We start from the raw sequence: 22,966 nt of genomic DNA, 5'->3' as shown, positions 1-22,966 counted from the left end.
ACAGTAGTGTTAACAATTTACATTTTTTCCCAGTGTTCCTTCTCTGGGTGTAGTTGTTTCTGTCCATCATTGATCAGCTGGAAGTGAGTTGGATCTTCTTTATGTTGAAGATTTCCACTTCCATCAGAATACATCTTCACACAGTATTGTTGTTGAAGTGTACAGCGATCATCTGGTTCTGTTCATTTCACTCAGCATCAGTTCATGTAAGGATGACAAATTCTTTAACTTGAAAAGGCCACAAGCCAAGACTAAAGTGGAGGGAGTCAGTGCATAACTTTTTTGTTCTCAGATTATTGTGCACTGAATGTAGCCCCTGAGGTTGAGATGCATTAAAATATGGATTATTTCTACAGCTAGTACTAATGGTATCCACCAAGAAAAGAGTGGTCTTCCATTAGTCAGCATCACACCATCCGTACATGGAACCATTGATTGCAGCAAAAGGAGAAAATTTGTGGATGAGTTATCTTGTCAGTAGATTTTCCAGGGATGTATGCATAGAGGATGAGGCTGATGTTTGCACTTCCAGAACTGTTTTAGTGTTTGGAAGGTTCTGAGAGGAACTGTGGAAAAGAAGAAATTTTATGAACATCTACAGAGCCATTGTGCTTACCTCATGGTTGTATGCCTATGAAACTGGGACAGTGTCACAGTGAGGGCCATACCAGGAAACTGAATTGCTTGCATTTGAATTATCGTAGGAAAATTCTGAAGATCACCTGGCAGAATCAGGTACAGGACACTTCAATCTTTCTCCAGCTGAACTGCCAAGCTTTCAATCTCTGTGACACAGAGTACAATTCCGAAAAGCCAGCCATTTTATTTGATTACCAAATGTATATTTGATTAAAAGATTATTTTACAGATGGCTCACAGGGCTGGTGCTCACACAGAGGGCAAAGAAATGCTACAAGGACTCTCTTAAGGAATCTCTGAAGAATTTTGACATTGATTGTGAGACATGAGATACACTGCCCAAGAGTGCCCAACATGGCATGTCTGTACCAAAGAAAGCTTGGTGTTCCATGGAAAAAGCAGAATTGTAGCAGCTCAAAGGAAACATGAAATATGCAGACTGAGAGAAAGCTCCACTCTAAATGGTCATGTGGACTATTTTTGGTCAACCTGTGGTACAATCTGGCGAGCTTATAATGGTCTCATCAGCCATCGTCAGAGCCAATGGACAACATAGCGATGTCATTTTGGTCCTCTTCAAGAGTAAAGGAGCACAATTAGCCAAAATAAACACAATATACTTATGTATATATGCACGTGAGTATTATATATGTGTAAATATAGGCATGCATGGGATGTAGTAAAATGAGAAACAATATATAATACATGTTTAGACACATAGCATACATGTGTATATACTTATGTGTGTTCATAATAGACATATCTATGTGCATACTTTAAACCCATTTTATACACCCAAACCCAAAGAGGCAGAGAGAGAGATAAAGATAGACACACACACACACACACACACACACACACACACACACACACACACAGGAACAGAGGCATAGAGAAAGATCTAGTGAGAAACACAGACAGACAGAGACAGAAATAGAGACACAGAGAGAGAAGAGACAGAGAGGCAGAGAGACAGAGATAAGATAATTGGGGTTCAAAGAGACAAATGTATGTATTCCTGCCTACTTCCTTCATCCTCCTTTAGCTCATCATTGTATTTTACAATTAATTTCCTCCTTGCTATTAGAATTTCATCTCCTGAGTTCCCTAAGGCTCTGCTCTCATTCCCCTTCTGGTGAAAACACATCGCGGAAGAGAGCTTAGAGAATTTCTCCTTTTCCAATTACCTTGTAACTGCTCCCATAAGACCTCACCCCAACCTACAGATGCAAATATTTTTGCCTCTTTTATGTTCCCTATGAAGCCCAGAGGTCTGATATTGATTTTCTGTAAGTTCAGTAGGGGGCAGTCCCTCAGCGTCCATGGTCAGACAAAAGTGGGTTTTCTATTTCAAGATGAGCTTTTCCCAGATTTAGAAGTTTTGTGGTATTTGGAGGAGTCTCATACGGCCTGGACACCCAGAATCTATCCCAGAAAGGATTACCTGTCCAACACAGCCTATATTAAGTTATTTAAGACAATTCATCAAGGAAGGAATCTTCTTTGTGGAGATCATATTATTAGGTAGAAAAATTGCAGAGTTTATATCAGACATCTTGGATTAAAATATTAACTCTGATAATTATAGACAATATACAATTATAGACAATAGCAGACAAGTTATTTCTTCTTATTATGCCCAGTATTCCACATCCATAAAATGAGGAGAGGTTGATGGTATAATATAATGGCTAGCATTTATACAGTATTTTAAAGCAAAGCAGTGAGCTGCTCTTTTGAGGACACTGGGCCTTCAGAGGTATTAGATCAGATCTACAGAATGTGCAGGTTGTGTTTCTGAAGACTTCAAATTCCCATCTCTATAGTGTTTCTTTATCAGAATGGCCTATTTCCCAAATTAAAAAAAAACACCAATATTACAGGTCACAATCCTAGAATTGTAATTTTACTTGTGTAGGGACTCTATCCACTCACTGATGCAGATACAAGACCTCTGTGACTCTCTGAGATATCTTGAGAATCACTATGGCCCAAAACTCCTTAGACAACAATACCTGCAAGTCATGAACAGATTTTTGTTGACTTGTCAGCACCAGACCTTGTACTATATTAACATAGCTTTGGAGGAATCAGGATCACCATCATATTATAAAAAGGATTGGAGTAGATTTCTTGGGAAGAAATTGCCTTAGAAATCTAGGTGACTGGATGGGATGTGCTTTGCAAGATGGGCCCCCAATAAAACCCAAGTTCAAACTGTGACTGAAAAACACATGTGGTCTTGTCCATTCTACAACCAACCCCTGAAGCCATCCCACCACCAACAGGGGTACCTTTGCTACTTTGCTCTATCATTTTGCCCCCTCCACAGCCCTGGCTATCCTGACTAGGTGAGATGACTCATTTTAATGTGTTCTACTTCTTTCCCTTGCTGCTTTGACCCTCTCATATGGGCTACCCAGAACTCATTCAAGTTTCTTGATAACTCACACAACTTGGAAACTAAGGGAGCCACCAACTCTATTTCTTCTAAATAGATGGAGAAGTACTCCTGCATTCCCCATGCCTCATCATGTGCTTTTCCTATATTATTTATAGGCCTCCACCACACATATTTATTATATGAAAATAGACCGAGGACCCATGAATCTTTCTATTGTAATCCATTTGGACTTCTGGGCCCTGTTTCTACTCTCTAGCTTAATTTTCTTTTATGTGTTATCATGTTATCGTTACAAAGAGAGTCACTTTGAGAGGAGAGGTTGCTTTGCATTTTCTATTTGTATCCTAGTATTTAGCACATAGTTATCATCAATATCCTCATCATCTTCATCACTAACATTTATGTAGCACCTACTGTGTACTAGACACTGTGCTAAGTGTTTTATACACATCTCATTGGAATGTGTGCTGTTTTATTTCCATTGTACAGTTGAAGAAACTGAGATTTGTTTAGGTCACATAGCTAGGCAGTGCTTGAGGCTAGACTTGAACTCAGGTTGGGAGCCTGGTGCTCTCTCCTGTAGTGAGGGAGGACTCACTCCTCTTGAGACAGTCCATTCCATTTTGGCTTTAACTGTTAGGAAGTCTTTATTTGTATCCAGCCTGAAAGCTCCTTGCAACTTCTAGCTTTTGGTCTTTGTTCATCCTCTGGAGTTAAGAAGAACACCTCTAATCTCCTCCACAGAAATCCCATCAGATGCTTTCAGATAGTTACCACATCCCTTCTAATACTCTAAATCATTCCCCCCAATCTATCCAGCTTTGGGTCAAAGCCAGCTCACTGGAGCATTATGCTGTAACTGCTACTAAGCTCACATGAAACCCTATGGGACTAGGCTTTGGGCCTGACAGTTCAGCCACTTTCAAGCTCCCCAACTCTCTTACCATTCAGCTCATATCTCTTCATCTTATTTGTGAGAATAGCATGGGATACTTTGTCAAATGCTTTCTTTAAAACTAGCTAAGCTATATTGACTTTATCTGATCCATGCTTTCAGTAGGCCTTCCAAGAAAGAACATGAAGTTGCTATGGCAGGACCCCTCGACGGGGGAGCCAAGCAGATTCTCAGGGACTCCTGCTTCCTTTCTCAGAGAGTTACTGGCCATCTTTGGGGAAAATGGTTGTAGAAATTTTCCAGGGATCAAAGTCAAGCTCAGAGTCCAATAATGGGCTTGCTTAACTTCAGTGTTCTGGCAGCTACTCTAATGTGACAATAAGTCACACTTCATTAGCTGTCATCCTTCATTAGCTGACCTTGCTTGGGATCTTAGACCTTGAAATTCATTTAATCCAATTCCTACATTTTATGAAGAAACTGAGGCTCATACATGGGGACTGGCTCAGATGGCTTTGACTCCAATTATAAGTCTTTCTAATGAGTCATGCTTCCTCCAAGATTTTATTCATGGTTTTTAAAAACGTAAAATGGATGCTGATTTTCCTTTACACACACTGGCCTTCTTGAGAGGAATCCTAATCAGAGATGTCTCACTTTATGCCTCCAGAATTAAAATACTGAGTTTCCTAACCAGAAAGCAGCTCGGCAGAAATGCAGACATAGACTAACATCTTACAACACATATCAAGATAAAGGGTGACAACATTAGCAAATTAGGGAAGCGTAGAAAACTTTCTCTCTTATATCTATGAATAATAAAGGAATTTTTGACTAAATTAGATATAGAAAGGATAATTAGAAGTACAATATGTACTTTTCATTATGAGAAATTAAAAAAGGGTTTGCCCAAATAATATAAATGTAGTTAAAATCAGAAGGAAATCAAATAATTGGAAAAAAAAGTTTTATAGCAAATTTCTCTGATAAATGAAGGCCTCTTTACTCAAATATATAGGGGACTGAGTGAAAGTAATAAAAATAAGAGCCATTCTCCACTTGATAAATGGTCAAATGATATGGACAGGAAATTCTCAGAAGAAAAAATGAAAGCCATTAATAGTTATATGAAAAAAAATGCTCTAAAGCACTACTGGTTAGAGAATGCAAATTAAAACTTACTACCTTACCTAATTAAGGTTGACTAACACGAAAGAAAAACAAAATAATGGATGTTGGAGGGAATGTAGAAAATAGAGACTAGTACGTTGACAGTGGAGTTGTGAACTATTTGAAACTATGGTCGAAGGATAATCAAACTGTGCGTGTGCATATTCTTTGATCCAGCAATATCACTACTAGGTTTGTATCCCAGAGATATTTTGAAAAGGTTGGGGGAGGGAGAGGGAAGAACCCATTTGCACAAAACTATTTATAGCAGTTCTCTTTGTAGTGGCAAAAATGGAAATGTTAAATGTTCATCTTTTGGGAAATGGATGAACAACTTCTGGTACATAATTGTAATGGAATATTACTGTGCTATAAGAAATGATGAGCAAGTGGATTTCAAATATCTGTAAAGACTTATATAAGCTTGAATCAAGAAATTCCAACAGACTTAAGATGAAAAATGCCATCTGCATCTGAAAAGAAACCTATGTGGATCAAAAGAGACAATTTTCACCTTTTATTGTTGTTTGTTTTCTTTCTTGTGTTTTTTCTACTTTGTTCTTACCTTTCTTTCACAATATAACATGTGGAAATATGTTTAAAATGACTGCACATATCAGATTATTTGTTCTTTTGGGGATGGGGAGATAAGGAAGGGAGGGAGAAAAAAACTTGGAACTCAAAAATCTTAGAAAACTGAATGTTGAGAACTATCTTTATATGTAAATGGAAAAATAAAATAATATTGAAAAAAGAGACAAATTGAACTAATACAGAGTGATATAGGAAGAATCAGGTGAACATTGTACACATTAACAGCAATGTTGTCCAGTTATCAACTCCAAATGAGTTAATTTTTCTTGCTTTTTTGGCAACATGGAAATGTTTTGCATAATTTCATATGTATAATTGATGCCATTTTGCTTGCTTTCTTAATGGGTGGGTGAGGGATCATAAGAGGAGAGAATTTGGACCTCAAAAATTAAAAAAAAATAAGAGTAAGTTAATAGTAGTGTTTTTAAAAGAGTTGCCTCTCCTGTAAATTTTAGGTTATATGGCCCTCTCTTCTTTATCTGAAAACTTAAGTCTATTCTCCTGAAATTTAGAATGTTTCTTATTATATCCAGATTTCCTCTTTCAATCATAGATTCTAAGATGGAATACTTACTCTTGCTCCCATTTCCTAAACTGTCATTCCATCCAAATAAGCATTTTCTTCTTGTTGTGAAAAAAATGTCCAAAATATGTATTCTTTACAAATGGATTCCTCTGATTTTTGAAAGATGATATTATTATTAAGATAAATCAAGAAGATATTAACTAGAGGCTCTATTTGTAGAGCGTGAGAAAGAATAAGTGTGCCCAACTGTGAACACATCTACTCATAAGCCTATTTATTTAAAGTAATAATCATTACTTAATTAATTAAGTTTGTCTTGTGATACAAAACTCTATAAACCTTATCAATGTCAAAGGTCAATATTATAATATAGGGTTGTGGTGTCAAACTCACACAGAAAGAGATTCTTGTGGCCACATATTGACTTAGAAACCACAAATTAATATGATCTTTGTTGGAATATATTTTTATCAATTTTGTTAAACATTTCCCAAATATTTTAAAATTAGATTCAGGTTTCACTCATTCAAGGAGCCATAAGATCTGAAGCTTTTGAGTCTGATATGTTTGGCATAAGGCAAATATTCCTACCCTGGGAAAACAGGATACCTGAGTTCAAATCCTATCCCTGCTTTTAGTGATCCCTTAACCTCAGAATTCATATCACTTATCAATTTTGTCATCTGTAATATAGGATAGTTATAATATACCACTGACTTAGTGAAGCAGTAGCAGCAGCAGGAACAGGAACAGCTGAAGCAGTAACAGATGTAGTAGTAATATATATAGGAAAGCAACTAGGCTAAAGTGGAAGCTGAAGACTAAACTGAGGATATTAAAGGAAGATTTGGAGGAAAGAAGTGTTGAGGAGGATAGAAAGTGTATGTATTGGGAAAAAACCTCTCTGTCAACTATAAATTGCTATGCAAATGTGAGCTTTTACTGTAATAAAACTCCTATGTCATCTTAATGTTATAACTAATGAAACCTTTCAAAAAGCCTTTATTCATTGTGTTTAGTGCATGAGGGATTTAGGTGGATTAATTTCTGAATACATCAAAATGTAATTATTTAAGAGAAGTTTAAACCAACTATACTCTCTTCTCTATTATTTTAAAAGCAAAAGAAGTCAGAAATATAATGTTTAAGCTTAAATTGCCTTTATCTGCAGTGTTCTTCAATATCTGGTGCATTAGCTAATGATTCTGTACTGAGTTGAAATGAATAATTCCAAACTGAGAAATCTTTAGCATTTCTTTTGTTGTATCTTGCTTTGATCTTAAAAAAGTAAAAAGTAAAAAAAAAAGTAACAGACAAGTTACTGTATACTCTCATCTTAATTTTGCACATTATAAATTGCTATTAAATGATTCCTGAAATCTTTTATTTATCCTCTGCTGCCCACAGGCCAGGTCAAAGAAAATTGTATTCTGATTTTCCCACATCCTCTTCAACACTTATCATCTTTCTTCCTTCCTTCCTTCCTTCCTTCCTTCCTTCCTTCCTTCCTTCCTTCCTTCCTTCCTTCCTTCCTTCCTTCCTTCCTTTTCTTTCTTCCTTCCTTCCTTCCTTCCTTTTTCTCTTTCTTTCTTTCTTTCTTTCTTTCTTTCTTTCTTTCTTTCTTTCTTTCTTTCTTTCTTTCTTTCTTTCTTTCTTTCTTTCTTTCTTTCTTTCTTTCTTTCTTTCTTTCTTTCTTTCTTTCTTTCTTTCTTTCTTTCTTTCTTTCTTTCTTTCTTTCTTTCTTTCTTTCTTTCTTTCTTTCTTTTTCTTTCTTTCTTTCTTCCTTTTTTTTTGTCAAATAAATCAATCTTATAAGTGTGAGGTAGTAACTCATCGTTGTTTTAATTTACACTTCTCTAACCAAAAATGATTTAGAGCACTTTTTCATATGACCATAGAAAGCTTTGATTTCTTTAAAAATTGCCTGTTCATTTCTTTTGATTATCAATTATGAAATGACTTATACTTCCATAATTCTGACTCAATTCTCTATATATTTGAGCAATGAGGCCTTTATCAGATACACTTATTGAAAATCCTATCCATGCCCCCCCAGTTTTCTGCTTTCCTTATAATTTCCTTGCATCGGTTTTGTTTGTGCAAAATCTTTTTAATATTATATAATCAAAATTATCTATTTTACACATTGAAATGTTCTTTACCTCTTATTTGGTCCTAAATTCTTCCTTTATCCTTAACTCAGATAAATTATTTCATGTTCTTTTAATGTATTTATAGTATCATGTAAATGTGACATTATCTAGGTATACATTATTAGATGCTGGTCTATACATAGTTTCTGCCACACCATTTTCCAGTTTTATTAGTAGTAACAAATAATGAGTTTTTGTTCCAAAAGCTTTTATTTTTGGATTTGTTATATAGTAGATTACTATGGAAATGTTATGGTGTGACCATTGCTATAGCCACTTACTATAATATAATTTGTACCAAATTAATTTCACTAATCTAGCATTCTATTTCTCAGTACCAAATTGTTTTGATAATTATGCCTTTATAATACAATTTGAGAACTGCTTAAGCTTCTTTTACATTTTCTCCTTGATGTCCTTGAGTTTGTTTTATTCTAGATGAATTTTGTTGTTTTTCTAGCTCTATAAAATATTTTTGATAGTTTGGTTGATATGGCACTGGATATCTTGATAAGATAGAATTTTCATTTGGTTATATTGGCTCAGCTTGCCCAAGTGCAATTAATATTTCCCTGATTGTTTATATGTGACTTTATTTATATAAATAAATTATTATATGCAATTTCCTTGGGAGCAGGGACTAGCTATGTAATGAGGGATAAAGGTTCACATTCTGTGAATTTTTGTAACACCCAATTAATGGAGAATGGGGGAGGGACTTGCTCTTCAGGATAGGAAATAAAACAGTCTGCAGTTCCAAAAATTATGTCTACTAGCCTAGTCACCCATTCTTATAAGAATGTTAAATAAATCTTTCTTGCTTTTAAAAAAAATATGTTATACTTATGTTCACATAGGTCTTGGGTGTGTTTAAGCAGATAGACTTCCAGGTACTTTATATTGTCTATAGTTACTTAAATGGAATTTTTTTTATCTCTTGTTGCTGGACTTTATCAAGAGAAATGGTGATGATTTATTTGGGATCATTTTGTATTCTGCAACTTTGTTAATATTGTAAATAATTTCAAATAGTTTTTATTTGCTTCTCTAAAATTCTCTGTCTACCATCATAGCATCCACTAAGAGTGATAATTTTGTTTTTTTTTTTAATTGCCTATCATGATTCCTTTATTTTTCCTTTTTATGGCTATAACTAAATGTTCTAGCATGATATTAAATAAAAAAAGTTATAACAATCAATCTTGCTTCACTCCTGATTGTATTGGGAAAGCTTCTAGATTATCCCCATCAGCTTGCTGATGATTTTAGGTAACTATTACTTATGATTTTAAGGTAAGCTCCACTTATTCTCTGGTATTTTAATAAGAATTGGTATTGTATTTTAGCAAAGACTTTGTCAGCATCTCTTGAAATAGTCAAATAGTTTCTAATGGTTTTGTTATAGGTATAGTCAATTCTGCTGATAGTTGATACCTGCATTCCTTGTATAAATCCCATCTGTTCATAAGGTATAATCCTTGTGATAATATTACTGTAATCTCTTTTCTAATATTGTATTTAATATTTTAATATTGATATTAAGGAAATTGGTTCTTGATTTTATTTTTTTTTGTTTTGGCTCTTCTTGGTTTGGCTATCAACACATAAAAATAATTTGGGAGTACTTCTATTTCTCCTATTTTAGTTAGTTTAATACAGTATTGGGATTAATTGTTCTTTAAATGTTTGATAGAATTCATTTGTGCATCCATCTGGGCCTAAGGATTTTTTTTCTCAGAACATTCATAGATGGCTTGTTTAATATGTTTATTCTAAGATTTAGTTATTCAAGTATTTTATCTCTTCTGTTAATCTGAGTAATATATATGGATAGATATTCATCAATTTCATTTAGATTGTCAAATTAATTGGCATATAATTAGGCAAAATATTTCCTAACAATTGTTTTAATTTCCTCTTCAATGGATGGTAAATTCACCCCTTGCATTTTTGATACTAGTAATTTGATTTTATTCTTTCATTTGTTTCCCCATAAAATTAACCAATGTCTTATCAATTTTATTTTTTTTTTCATAAAACCACCTCATTGTTTCATGTGTATTTGTTTAAAATGAGTTTCTTATAAACAACACATTGTGAAATTCTGATTTTTTAATCCATTCTGCTATCCACTTCTGTTTTATGATAACTATGTATTTCTCTCCATGCGATTTTTTTCTTGTTTATCTGCTTCTTTCTCTTACTCCTCACCCTTTCCCTCTTCATAAGTTTTACTTCTGATCACTACCTTCCCAAATATACTCTTTCTTTTAGTCTCTCCCTCCTTCTATTATCCCTATCTCTTTTTACTTCCTTAGAGTGTAAGATAGATTTGTTTACTGAGTGTGCATAATTTCCCCTCTCTGAGTTAATTTTGATGACCCTTCCATCTTCCCTTCCATTATAATAGCTCTTTCATGCCTCCTTCATGTGGGATAATTTTACCCAATTCAATCTCTTTTCCTACTCCCTGCTTTATTTTTTTTTTTCATCTCCTTAGAGTCTCTTATATCCAAATCCTCTCTGTACATATAACTCTTATAAGGTTTTCTTATAGTAATAAAGATTTTAAGTTACAAATATATTGCTATAAGCAATTTAACCTTCTTGATAAATGCTTTTCTTTTAAAATTTCTTTTCTTGTTTACCTCTTTATGCTTCTCTTAAGTCTTTTTGAAAACTGAATTTTTCATTCAACTCTAATATTTTCATCAAGAATATTTGGAAGTCCCTTATTTTTTAAATATTCATTTTACATATAAATATTATGTTCATTTTTTCTGGGTAATCTAGGCCCATTTGCCTTCCAGAGCATCATGTTTCGAGCTCTCTTATCCTTTAATGTAAAGTCTATTAAATGTTGCACATTGATTGTCTTCTCAATATTTGAATTGTTACTTTCTAATTATAAGCAATATTTTCTCCTTGATGTAAGAGTTCTAGAATCTATAGATAATGTTTCTAAGAGTTTTCATTTTGGGATTTCTTTTAGGAGGTGATCAAAGGATTCTTTAAGCCACTACTTTACCTTCTGGTTCTAGAATATCAGGACAGTTTTCCTTGATAATTTCTTAAAAGGCAATGTCCAGGCTTTTTTTTTTTAATCATGGCTTTCATATAGTTCAGTAATTGTTAAATCATCTCTTCTGGATCTATTTTCCAAGTCAGTTATTTTCTCCCTGAGTTATTTTCCTTTCTCCCAGGATTTTCCTCTCTTACCCTTCATTCAATGAGCAACTGTGTCCTCTGGCCTCTCTCTCTCTCTCTCTCTCTCTCTCTCTCTCTCTCTCTCTCTCTCTCTCTCTCTCTCTCTCTCTCTCTCTCTCTCTCTCTCTCTCTCTCCATATATAAAGTTTCTTCTAATAATGAGAAAGTTTTTGTGAGGTACAATTGATATTTTCCTTTGTAGGAATGTAAACAGTTAAAGCTTATTAAGCTCCTTATGATTTCACTCTCCTATTTACCTTTATATGCTTCTCTAAAATCTTATATTTGAAAGTCACATTTTCTATTCAGCTCTGGTATTTTCATCAAGAATGCTCGAAAATCCTTTATTTCACTGAATATCATTTCCCCCCTGGAGGATTATACTATATTGCTGGCTAAGTAATTCCTGGTAATAATCCCAACTCACTAGTCCTCCAGAATATCATATTCCAAGTCTTTCAATCCTGTAATGTAGAAGCTGATAAATCTTATATTATCTTCACTACTTTTATTATTTGTTTCTGACTGCTTGCAATATTTTCTCCTTTACTGGAAGTTCTTTAATTATGATTATAATATTTCTGGGAGTTTTCATTTTGGGATCACTTTCAGAAAGTTATGGGTGGGTTCTTTCAATTTCAATTTTACCCTTTGTTTCTAGCATATTAAAACAGTTTTTCTTTGACAATTATTTGAAAGATGTCAAGGCTCTTTGCTCTTTGTAAAAATCATGGCTTCCATGTAGTCCGATATTTTTAAACTTTCTCTCCTAGATATATTTTCCATGTCAGTTGTTTTTCCAATGAGATATTCCACACTCTCTTCTATTTTTTTTTCATTCTTTTGATTTTGTTTTATTGTTTCTTGATTTTTCATAAAGTCATTAGCTCCCATTTTCCCAGTTCTAATTTTAAAGGAATTATTTTCTTCAATGAGTGTTCTTATCTCCTTTTCCATCTGGAAAATTCTACTTTAAAAGGTTTTTTTCTCCAGTGGATTTTCTTCCCATTTGGTTGTACTTCCTTTCCCAGTTAGGCTTATTTGTGGTATTTACCAATTTATATTTGTTGTTAAGTGTCTCTTGCTGTCCCCTAATACTTTTATCAGAGAAAATATGTTTCAGTGGAAAGAGTCTGGGTTCAAGTCTTGATTCAGTAATTGCCTAATCACGGATCATTGAACTTTAGTTTCCCTACCTGTAAGAGCTCTAATGGTTTGGAGCTTTCTGTTCCCTTGCATCATGTTACAATCTGGTTCCCTATATGTTCTATCCATCATTCCTATTTCTGAACTCTGAGATGACATTCCGATGGTGGACAAGGTTTGCATTTGATTGATAGTATTGTCTAGCTTTGTCTTTATCTTATCTGTTAGAATTGTCAAAAGCTCTGCTAGAAAGTAAGTAAACTATGTGCATAGAATGGCTCTCATGTACTAGTGGATAATACTGTCAATAGGAAAATAAGGTTGGTCTGTCATGACCTGCTCTTGATGAAACCCAATTGGATGTTTGCTTCCTTTTTTAGACCATTTTCAATGACCATTTCAAAAATTTTCCCAGAAATTAAAATCAAGTTCTCTGGCCTCTAGTTGGTAGACTTTACTCCTTTCCCTTTTTGTAAACCAGGACACTACTTTCCTTTTCCATTATTGTGGTACTTTTCCTGTTTTCCATTTTTCAAGCATCACTGATGGTGTCCTGGTCATCACATCTGTCACTTCTTTCAGGATCCAGTGATGTAGTTAATCAGACCCAGATGAGTTGATCATCAAGCTCTTAGGAGCTGCTGACTTAGCTTAAACACAGATTCTGCTAATGACTTTTCTGTTCTTTCCAATGCAAAAGATTGAGCTTTTCAATGGCCATATCATACTGTTGACTCATATTGAACCTGAAGTTCCTTGAAACTTCCAGATTTCTTTCCCATGTATTACGGTGTAATTGCATCTTCCTCATTGTTTTTAAATAAAAGGGTAGAATTTTACATTTATTTCTAAGTACAATACAGAGTCCATGAGAGAATTCTAGGCTTAGGGAGTGGAAGACAAGTTTAACCCCCCCACCTCTAATACTTAGTACCTGTGGAAGGGTCAGAGCAAGTACTTTTATCTTTCTTTTGTTCATACAGTTATCTACTGAGTTATGATTGGGTCACACTCTGAAGTGGTGATGGAAATCTGGCCATGCTTGATTCCCATCTGAAACTCCTTGCCTTGAAGAAATTACAAATCTTTCAAGTATTTGCTTACATTTCCTATGTTGAATTTGTTTCCATGTCTAAGCTTATATCAATATTTGGGATTTCGGTTTCCATCTCATTCAATGGAGAATGCATAGTGTGATGGAAAATATTCTGAATTTGGGAACAGAAGATCTGAGTTTTAACCCCAGCCTGCAAATGTACCCCCTGTATGAGTATATGACTGTATTTCCTAGTCTGTAAAGGAAGGGGCTTGAACCAGCTCTGATTCTAGAATAATGTTAGGTCATCCTCCAATTTTCATTGCACAGGGAAATTTGATGAGCCCTCCATCTATGTCCTCATCCAAGAAACAGAAAAAATGCTGAGATAGCCAAAGATTATAAATAAAAAAGTGATAATGATTATACTCCCAATGTCTCTGGATAAAGTACTTTACAAGCTGTAAAATACCATCAGGTAAAGTATTAATATGGCTACATCTTGCTTCAACATAAGCATCACTCTTTCCTAATTCAGACATGACTTAAACCAACCTAGTTTAGGGCCTAAACTGTATATTAAGAATGTCTGGTAAACAAAGGAAAACTCATTGTTTTCCCATAAGTTCCAAAGAATTGATGGCGTTTGTGGAGTTCTTTGTTTTACCACTCATCCTCTGCTCACAAAGACCACTTATCTCTACCTCATACTTTGATACTGAAATAGGTTCTCTTATATTGTTTCTCATGGTTTCATTTGTATCCATCTTGCCTTCCAAAGGCTATTCTACTTTCCCCCTAGTGCCTCTGGTTCTGACTAAAAGGCTAGGAAGAAGGTAGAGTCATCCCTTCCCTGCAACATGCTACCAGGATTAATATTGTTAATTACTCTTAATCATTAAATTATTAAATAGTGTACTTTTATCACCATCGTTACCATCTCTGGGATTTTGGCTACTCAAAATGTTTCTTCCACTGGTTTCTTCTGATTCATTAATAAATGTGCAGATTTTCTTGAGCTGGGAGCAGACCTTCATGTAAATAAACCCTTTGCCCAGCTGATCTTATTTCCCTTATTCCTTTCATAACCAGACCTGTACAATGAGAAAGCTCTCCTTGCTGCCTATGTTTCTTCCTAACTATCTCAATATATGTTCTGGCTTTAGTTCCACTTCTCAAAGGTCTTTAAGCTAGTTTTTATTTGGTCATTTTTTAGGCATGTTAGACTTTTTATGATCCCATTTAGGGATTTCTTGGCAAAGATACTGCAGTGGTTTCCCATTTTCTTGTCTGTCTCATTTGACAAATAAGGAAATAAGACAAATAGGGTTAAGTGACTTGACTGGGTCAAATATCCAGTGTGAGGGTTGATCATATGTCACCTACATCTCCTTTTAACATAACTATTAATCCCACTAGCATTTTCTCAGCTTTTTTCTTTTCCACTATCTCTGAAGCTTTGAAAACTGTCTTTCTTCTCACATTAAGTTATCTCTCCATTTGGCTTCTGCATTGCCATACTAACACAGGTTTCCTGTTTTTTGTCTCTTTGGCTAATTGAACACACAATGAGTTTAATATAAGTGAACAGTAAGATGTGACAATCAAGAGATCCAGTGCCATTTTATTCTGGTTTCGTAGTCCTAACATACAGGATTAGAAAGTAGATGGCCATTGTACTCTGGCCTGATCAGGCCATATTTTATATTACTGGGTTCTGTTCTGTATCTTAGTGTGAAGGTCCAGGCTTGCTCCTCTGAATGGCTCAGAATAAGGCCTGGCCCCATGTTGGGCGCCAAAATGTAATGGTCTGGTTGTCTCTAAGTTATCCTTCCAAACTGCCGTCTCAACTCACTCTCCCAGCCTAGACTCTCCTTCCAGACCACTGTCTAAACTCAATCTCCTAGTCAGACTAACTCTCCAGGCTCAATGATGCCTCTTTTATCCTCACAGAGAATGGGCCTGTGAGAACTCCCACAGCCAATGAATTTGCTCCTTTTAAAAGTATAAACTCCTCTAAACATGTAAACTCTCCCCCAGAAGTCCAAAGGTGCAAACTCCTTTCAAAAGCCTGAACCAAAGGTGTGAATTCTGAGCTAGAGAATTGCCCAGACAACCTGAGTTATTACCTTGTAATCCTAACACCTTAGATTTCAGATGACTCAGTAGATAAGAATAGGAGGGAGTTAGTGTCAGGAAGACCTCTCTTCAAATATGTCCTTGGCTACTTGCCAGCTATGCAGACAAGTCTAGGTGAGTTACTTAGTTGCTGTTTGCCTCAGTTTCCTTCCAGCATCTATTCTCTAAGATTGTTGTGAGGATAAAATGACATAATATTTGTAAAACACTTAGTTTCTGATATATGTAAGAGCTACATAAATATTAGCTATAATTATTGTCATTAATAATGATTATACTACGCAGGAGAGAATCTAGAAGAGGGCATTTATGCTATTGAAGGCCCGAGATCATGACCCTGGAGCATCAGCTGAAAGAAGGGAGAATGTTTAGCTTGACATAGAGAAGATATGGGAGTGAGGCAGGCAATTTGTGTTCAAGTATTTGAATATATATTACCTGGAAGAAAAATCAGGCTTGTCTCTAGTGGGGACAATAAAAAGGTAAGGGTGGAAATGACCATGAAGCAGACTTAAGTTTGTAGTAATAAGGAGAGCTAGAAGACATCTGAGTTTTCTTCCATCTCATTGTGTGAAAATCCTAACTTCAGTTCACATGCATTTGCAATGTTGGGGTTGAGGGGAGATGATTTCCAATCTATGTCATGGCTGAGGTTATTGACAGTAATGTGATTATGAATAATGATGATGAGATTCTTAGCATTATCCAAGGCACTAATCTAGGATGATTCATTATCTAAGGCACTAATCTGAGGATGATTCCTTCTCTGAATGCCCCCAAAGGAAGTTAGATGATGAATCCTCCTTAGGATTCTAACTCCCTCAGAAACTCTACCTGATTTTCCCATCCATATTCTTCGGATTTCCCAGAGCTGGTCCACTTAGTCTCACTGAGACTGACTCTCATGAAGCTCTAACACCCATAGAATCAGCCAGAAGCTATAGGAAGATGAGATACTTCTAGAGTGGATGCTGTGTTGTTTCAGAATATCCCACTGCCCTTGCTACTAATGCTGAGATTGAGAAATGGCCATCCTATCTCCCTCAATCTAGGATTGCCATTAATGATATCACCCGTGTATATTTAATGAAAGGATCTGAAGTTCAGGTTGTTGTAGGAGGGAAGGTGCCTCAGGGCACTGTGTGGCAGCTGTGGAAGCCATGAGAAGAGTGTCAAATCTGCTGCCTGGGAGAAGTTACCTGTGGTCATCTCCTCTGTCTCTGACTGAAGCAATCTCGGATACATACACTAGAAACTAATTGGCTAACACCAAGCTTTCATGTCAGACATGATGGACTGCCACCTTGGCACAGTGTTGTAGGCCTGATCTTTACACTAATCCACTGATCTCAGAATATCTTTTAGTAACATAAGGGCCCCCGGGAAGGAAGGCAAAGTTTTTTTCCTGGAGTAGATTTCTTGTCATTAACTGTGAGGTAAAAAAAAAAAAAATAGCAATTTTACCTTAGCACTGAGGTAAAGATGTGCAATCTGGTTAGAATGACTATCTTTAAAATCAGTACCTTATAAGGACAGCCTGGACCAATGAGGACTTTTACATCACATTGAACTTTAGCAATCTTTAATTCAACAAGCTTTGTTAAGTACTCAGTCACTGAGCTCATTGCTAGGGATACAGAAATAGAAATAAGATTATATCTGAATAAAAACACAATGTTTCTGTTATTCTTGGTGATATATAGATGGTACAGTGTTTAGGGCATTGGAAATGAGTATCAACTGTGTGGCACTGAGTAAATAACTTTTCTCAACCTCACTTTCCTTATCTGTAAAATGGGGATAATAATAGTTATTTCTTTACTGAGTTGTGAGATGAAATGAGATGAAATTTGTAAAGTGAGCCAAAGACCTTACTTTGCTATAGAAATGTTATTTCTCCCACCTTCTCACTTTCCTCTTCCTTCTCTTCTTCCTCCTCCTCCTCTATTTCTGAGCAGTAGGCTGGATTCTTGAGGCCGACACGGCAGTCCCAATCTCCTATTACTAAACTATTCCTGTAAGCTCTTTCCAATCACATCTTTAGGCAAATAGGAGATTATTTTAGTCACATTGTCACCCTAGGAATATCATCACAAATATTACCCCAACGTGTTCAGTCCTCCAGAAAACCAAACATGCATCATCTCACAGCCAAAGACACAGTATATTTGTTTCCTTTAACATCATGAATGGAAGTATGAGAGAGGCCTGATATGTGGGCTTGATGGAAGGAAAATTCTCATCACAAGCCCTCCCTAGAAGTGAGTGAAAGGGGTTCCTTTGGTAATCAATAGTTCCTCACCTTCCTCCTCCCCACCCTGAGATCTTCAACCAGAGGTTCTTGCTTCCTTGTCTTCAGAGTGATAGGATTCTTTTTAGCTGGGGGAGCTTCTTTTTTCATGTATCTTGGAAACCTTGGCAGTCTCGTGTAGCCTATGAATTCCTTCAGAGAATAATGCTTTTAGTTGCATAAAAATAAAAAAAAATAAAGAGATTTCTCTCTCTATATATATATATATAGATATAGATCATATCTATATCTATATATATTTATATCTATATCTATATCTATCTATCTATATATATACATATACACACACACACACACAGAGAGAGAGAGAGAGAGAGAGAGAGAGAGAGAGAGAGAGAGAGAGAGAGAGAGAGAGAGAGATGTATAGGTATATCCATCTATCTATTAAAAATTGATAGGTCTCTGGTTTTGAGCTCCTGGTTCAGACAAGTCCTAAGATGTCACCCACCTTGGAAGTATTGTGATGTGAAAACCTATATTAAGAACTTTATGTCAGTGTGATATCACTGCACCATGCAATTGTAGGAACCTGCAAAGGTACAAAACATGGACTGGAACCAAAGTCACTGAACTCATGGTGTACCTCAAAATAGTGAAATGAAAATAATGTGACCACAGAATATCGCCTCTCCCCCACAGCTAAGAATTTTGTGGTTGTTTTTCTTGTTTACTATTAGGGTAGTATGTCTCTCTTCTACAGTGGGATATTTAGAATTAATCCACTTTTTGTGCATCTGCTTTCATTGGAGTAGGGGGACTTCTGGTGGTAAAATTTCCTTCACTAATGCAGTTTAGGAACTCATAATTTGTCCATCCATCCATTCATCTGTCTATATTTACTATGGCCTCCTATGTGCCCAGACAATGTGCCTAGTCCTGGGGAATGGTGTGTCTCTTCAAAATTATTTCATCAAGCTCCTATACAGAGAGGTGCATTTATTCAAATTAGTTAATTTTCTTGGGAAAATCTAGAAACAAGAAAGGGAAACAAGAAGAGAATCCTTCAGGACACTTCCTTCAAGCTGTGGAAAAAAAGATTTTCAATTCCTCTGACAGTCAAATGAAGCAAACCAATAATTTGAATTTTCTAAACCCATAAACTAGAAAATATGGCCTAAGATTGTCCCTGGAAAATACAGAGAATACTTAATAATACTATAATTTTATACCTATAGTTTGGTTTAAATCATTCCGTTGAATTCATCTAATATTAATGAATAATCATGGCCATGTCCTGTTTTTTGAAGATCTTGGTTATTAGCTAGCTATGAGGGGGTCTCAGTTAGTACGATAACTTTTTACTATTGTTTACTCTTCCCTTCACCTCCCCTCCACCCCCGAGTCAAGCCTATGGCATCAGTGAGTGCTGTGTGTGTCAGGGACACTGCCACTGAGTGTGGTGAATCAGCAGTCAGCTGACAAAGCCAGGGCCTGCCATTTACACCAGCAGTGTGCACAAGCTGTCTTGTTTTCCATCCCTAAACCTTGGGAGTATATGGGGCTCTAGGGGAGGGAAAGGTTCATTGATGCTCAGGGTTTCCCTCTCTTCTTCCTTATCTGTTAATGAATCCCCTGTCCTGAGCCACCTCATATCCTATTTTGACTTTCATGATTTGGGAGAGTCTGCCTTTTGCCAGTGGGACAAATGTCTGCGTGAGAAGAGTGACCCTAGAGAAGCATCAGGGACAAAGTTGGCATTCTCGTTATTTGCCTCAGAGAAGCTTTCTGCTTCCTCAGCCCTCATCTCCCCAACATGAATTCGGAATCATTTTTCTTTTCATGTTTTATAATTTGTCTTATTTGGCCTGTCTTTGTCTCTATCCTCACTGGAAGTCTGGTTACCATGGTTACCATGACATCCTCACTTTGTGTGTGAGGTTCTTTGACGCCATCAGATCACTATGGAAACAGTGATGTCATTGGGCCAGTCAGGTGCTGGGCAGAGTGCCCTGGAGGGGGAGGGGACTTAAAGCAGTCCACTGATCCCCCTCTGGAATCACAGCCTCCCATCACTTGTTTTTAGAGAATCAGAGAATTGCTTTCATTTGGTCAGATCCCCTGGATTATTTATTAAATTGTAATTGCATAAAATGATGTGCAATATTAAGTATCATTCCATTGCACCCTCAAGAGATTTGATAAGAAAAGAGCAAGTTCCTAGACACTTCATACAAAGGACTACATTTCAAAAGACATTGACCGAATAACAAAAAAGGCAACTTATCTTTCATCACGTGTGCCCCTATGAAGCCCTATTACATGCACTACTTGAGTATGCAATGTACACGTAATTACTATGTTTTTCCTTTTATTCTAAGTCTATGGACTTTTCATTCCTATATATCTAGATGGAGACTTGTCAGTTCTACAGTCTTCAAAGCAGATTTGTCCGTTCTATTCTAGAGAGCTTCCTGCCAGTGCTGGTGGGAGGCTCAGTGAGTTGCCCAGCCTCACAGAGCTGGTATGTTTCAAACGAAGACTTGAATCCAAGTCTAATCAAAGGTAATTGCTTAGGATGCTAAGCAGTAAGGCCATTATGGGTCAGAAATGGGCCTTTCTGACCCTAAGGATCCTATAACACATTGCCACGCTCAAATGACAGAATTCCTGTCAACTCTGCATAAGCACCAAGGTTTGTCAAACAGAAATGGAGAAGATTGGGCTCTTTTTAAAGCTCTCATGGCATCTCTAGTGTGTCAGGCTACTATTTGCTCCTAAAGCATTCATTTTTAAAAGGTAAAAACATTCCCACCATTCTCCATCTTGCAAGTCTCCCAGGAGGCTTTGCTTTCCCCTTTTCCCTATGGGTCCTGGGCTTCCATTCAATGACTTCTCCATTTTTCTTTGCAGATGATGTGGAAGCCTGCATACGATTTCCTTTATACTTGGGGAGCACATTATGGAGAAAGTTACCGGGATGTGCTGCAAGATTTACAACTGGCTTTGGACAGAATGAAAAATCCTGTGACCAAACATTGGCGAGAATTAACTGGGGCCTTGATCTTGGTGAAGTGCTTGGAAGTTTTGAGAGAAGAAGACTTCCATGTCTCAGAGGAGGAATGATTTTCTTTTGTTTTTAAGGCAGGGGAGAGTGGGATAGATCATGTGCAAAGACTTGGTTTATTTTTTATTTTTTTCATGTTTTTTAGGAAAAAAATCTTGTTCTTTTGACAAGGACATGACAAATAAAACCATTTTAATTACTTTCTGTCAAATGCATGGATGGGTGTCATTGATAGAAAAAAAATTCCTTTCATTTCACATAAGAATCTCTAGAGACCCAGTTTCCTTTAAAAAATACCTTTTAAAAAAATACTAACATATGGAAGCAGGTCGCAGGGCTAATAGAATGAGTTACCTCCATGTGCATTAATTCTGGGATACCTCGAATATTCATAGCTCTGAACACTAAGCATTTTTATTATTTCATTATATTTATATGGAAAATTGCTTTCCAATAAAATGCAATCTTTCAGTGGTACTTAAAGACCTAAGCAAATCTGATAGCTAACAATTGTTGATTATATATTTCTATAAATATAAATACAGATATATAAAATCTAAAGTGATTCTCATATATATATGGATCATGTAATTCAAATTATACATACATGCTTATATACATAGATACATATATTGATTTATAAATGAATAACACAATGAATTATTCACCCACATATATTTATATGTACAACTGTATATGTGCATAAGGTTAGCTTAGTGGTTTATTAGATAGAGTGCTAGGCCTGTAGTCAGGAAGACTCAACTTTGTGAGTTTAAATCTGTTCTCAGCTAGCTGTGTGACTCTGGGAAGTCATTTTTATCCTATTTGCCCATCATTTTATCCAATTTCCTCATCTGTAAAATGAGCTTGAAAAGGAAATTATAAACTACTCCAGTATCTTTGCCAAGATAATCATGGAGAATGGGACACAATTGAAAAATGATAGAACAATAATAAAATATGTGTACCAAGTGATTCATATATACAAATCATATATGTTTGTCTATATATATTATACATATATTACTTTTTATACAGAATATATAATTATTTATAAGCACATCCACTATACCCCAAGATGTTTGTATGTTTGTATGTGTTTATATATATATATATATATATGTATACACACATGTATATTTGTATATGTATTGCAAAGGTATGCATACATATATTATCACATATATACACAATCACATATCCATATGTTTGTGTATACACACACACACGTATATATATCTATCTATATGTAGTATATATATAGATATATAGATACACACACACACACACACAAACATAATTATCTCTCTGGACCTCAGTTTCTTCAAGAATTCAAAAGAGTGTGCATTCAGTGCCCCAAGGTTCCCCTTCATCTAGGATGCTCTCCATCCCTCACAATAGCTCAGTCTGTAGTAATTTGCTGTAGTTCTCATCCCAAATTTTGAGGTGAAAAAAATCGATTCAGAGGCCAAGTAACTTGGCCCCCAGTTCCAGTTGTGTAACTATCAAGCATCAACATTGAAAATAAACTCTAAATTCTTCTGATTCTAAGGCCAAGTAGAACTTAACCTAACTATATTATAGCTTTCTTCTCCAGCCTCTTGTAACACTCATCCTGTTAACAAAGGTAATGGATGTATTTTGACCTTCCTCCTTCTTGGTGAATTTCTTCTTATTCTTTGTGGTCTCTGCTTCCTTTTCTAGATATTATCCATCGTCATCTCTTTAATAATTGATTACAA

At 35.7% G+C, this 22,966-nt stretch overlaps 1 protein-coding gene across 6 annotated transcripts in view; it reads left to right on the top strand.

The window, feature by feature from the left end:
* Nucleotides 1–21,435, top strand: part of MACC1 (MET transcriptional regulator MACC1) — a 109,804-nt gene extending 88,369 nt beyond the window's left edge. For all 6 annotated transcript variants that reach the window (XM_074271371.1, XM_074271373.1, XM_074271370.1 and 3 more), the window contains one exon: nucleotides 21,071–21,435. In XM_074271371.1, coding sequence (XP_074127472.1) covers nucleotides 21,071–21,283 — 213 coding nt within the window. In that variant the 3' untranslated portion in view covers nucleotides 21,284–21,435. The remainder of the gene's footprint in view (nucleotides 1–21,070) is intronic.
* The last annotated feature ends 1,531 nt before the right edge of the window (nucleotides 21,436–22,966 follow it).

The sequence above is a fragment of the Sminthopsis crassicaudata genome, chromosome 5 (genome assembly GCF_048593235.1).
Source record: "Sminthopsis crassicaudata isolate SCR6 chromosome 5, ASM4859323v1, whole genome shotgun sequence".
NCBI classification, from domain to species: Eukaryota; Metazoa; Chordata; class Mammalia; order Dasyuromorphia; family Dasyuridae; genus Sminthopsis; species Sminthopsis crassicaudata.
The sequence above is the reverse complement of the archived record's forward strand: the minus strand, read 5'-3'. Positions and strand labels throughout refer to the sequence as shown.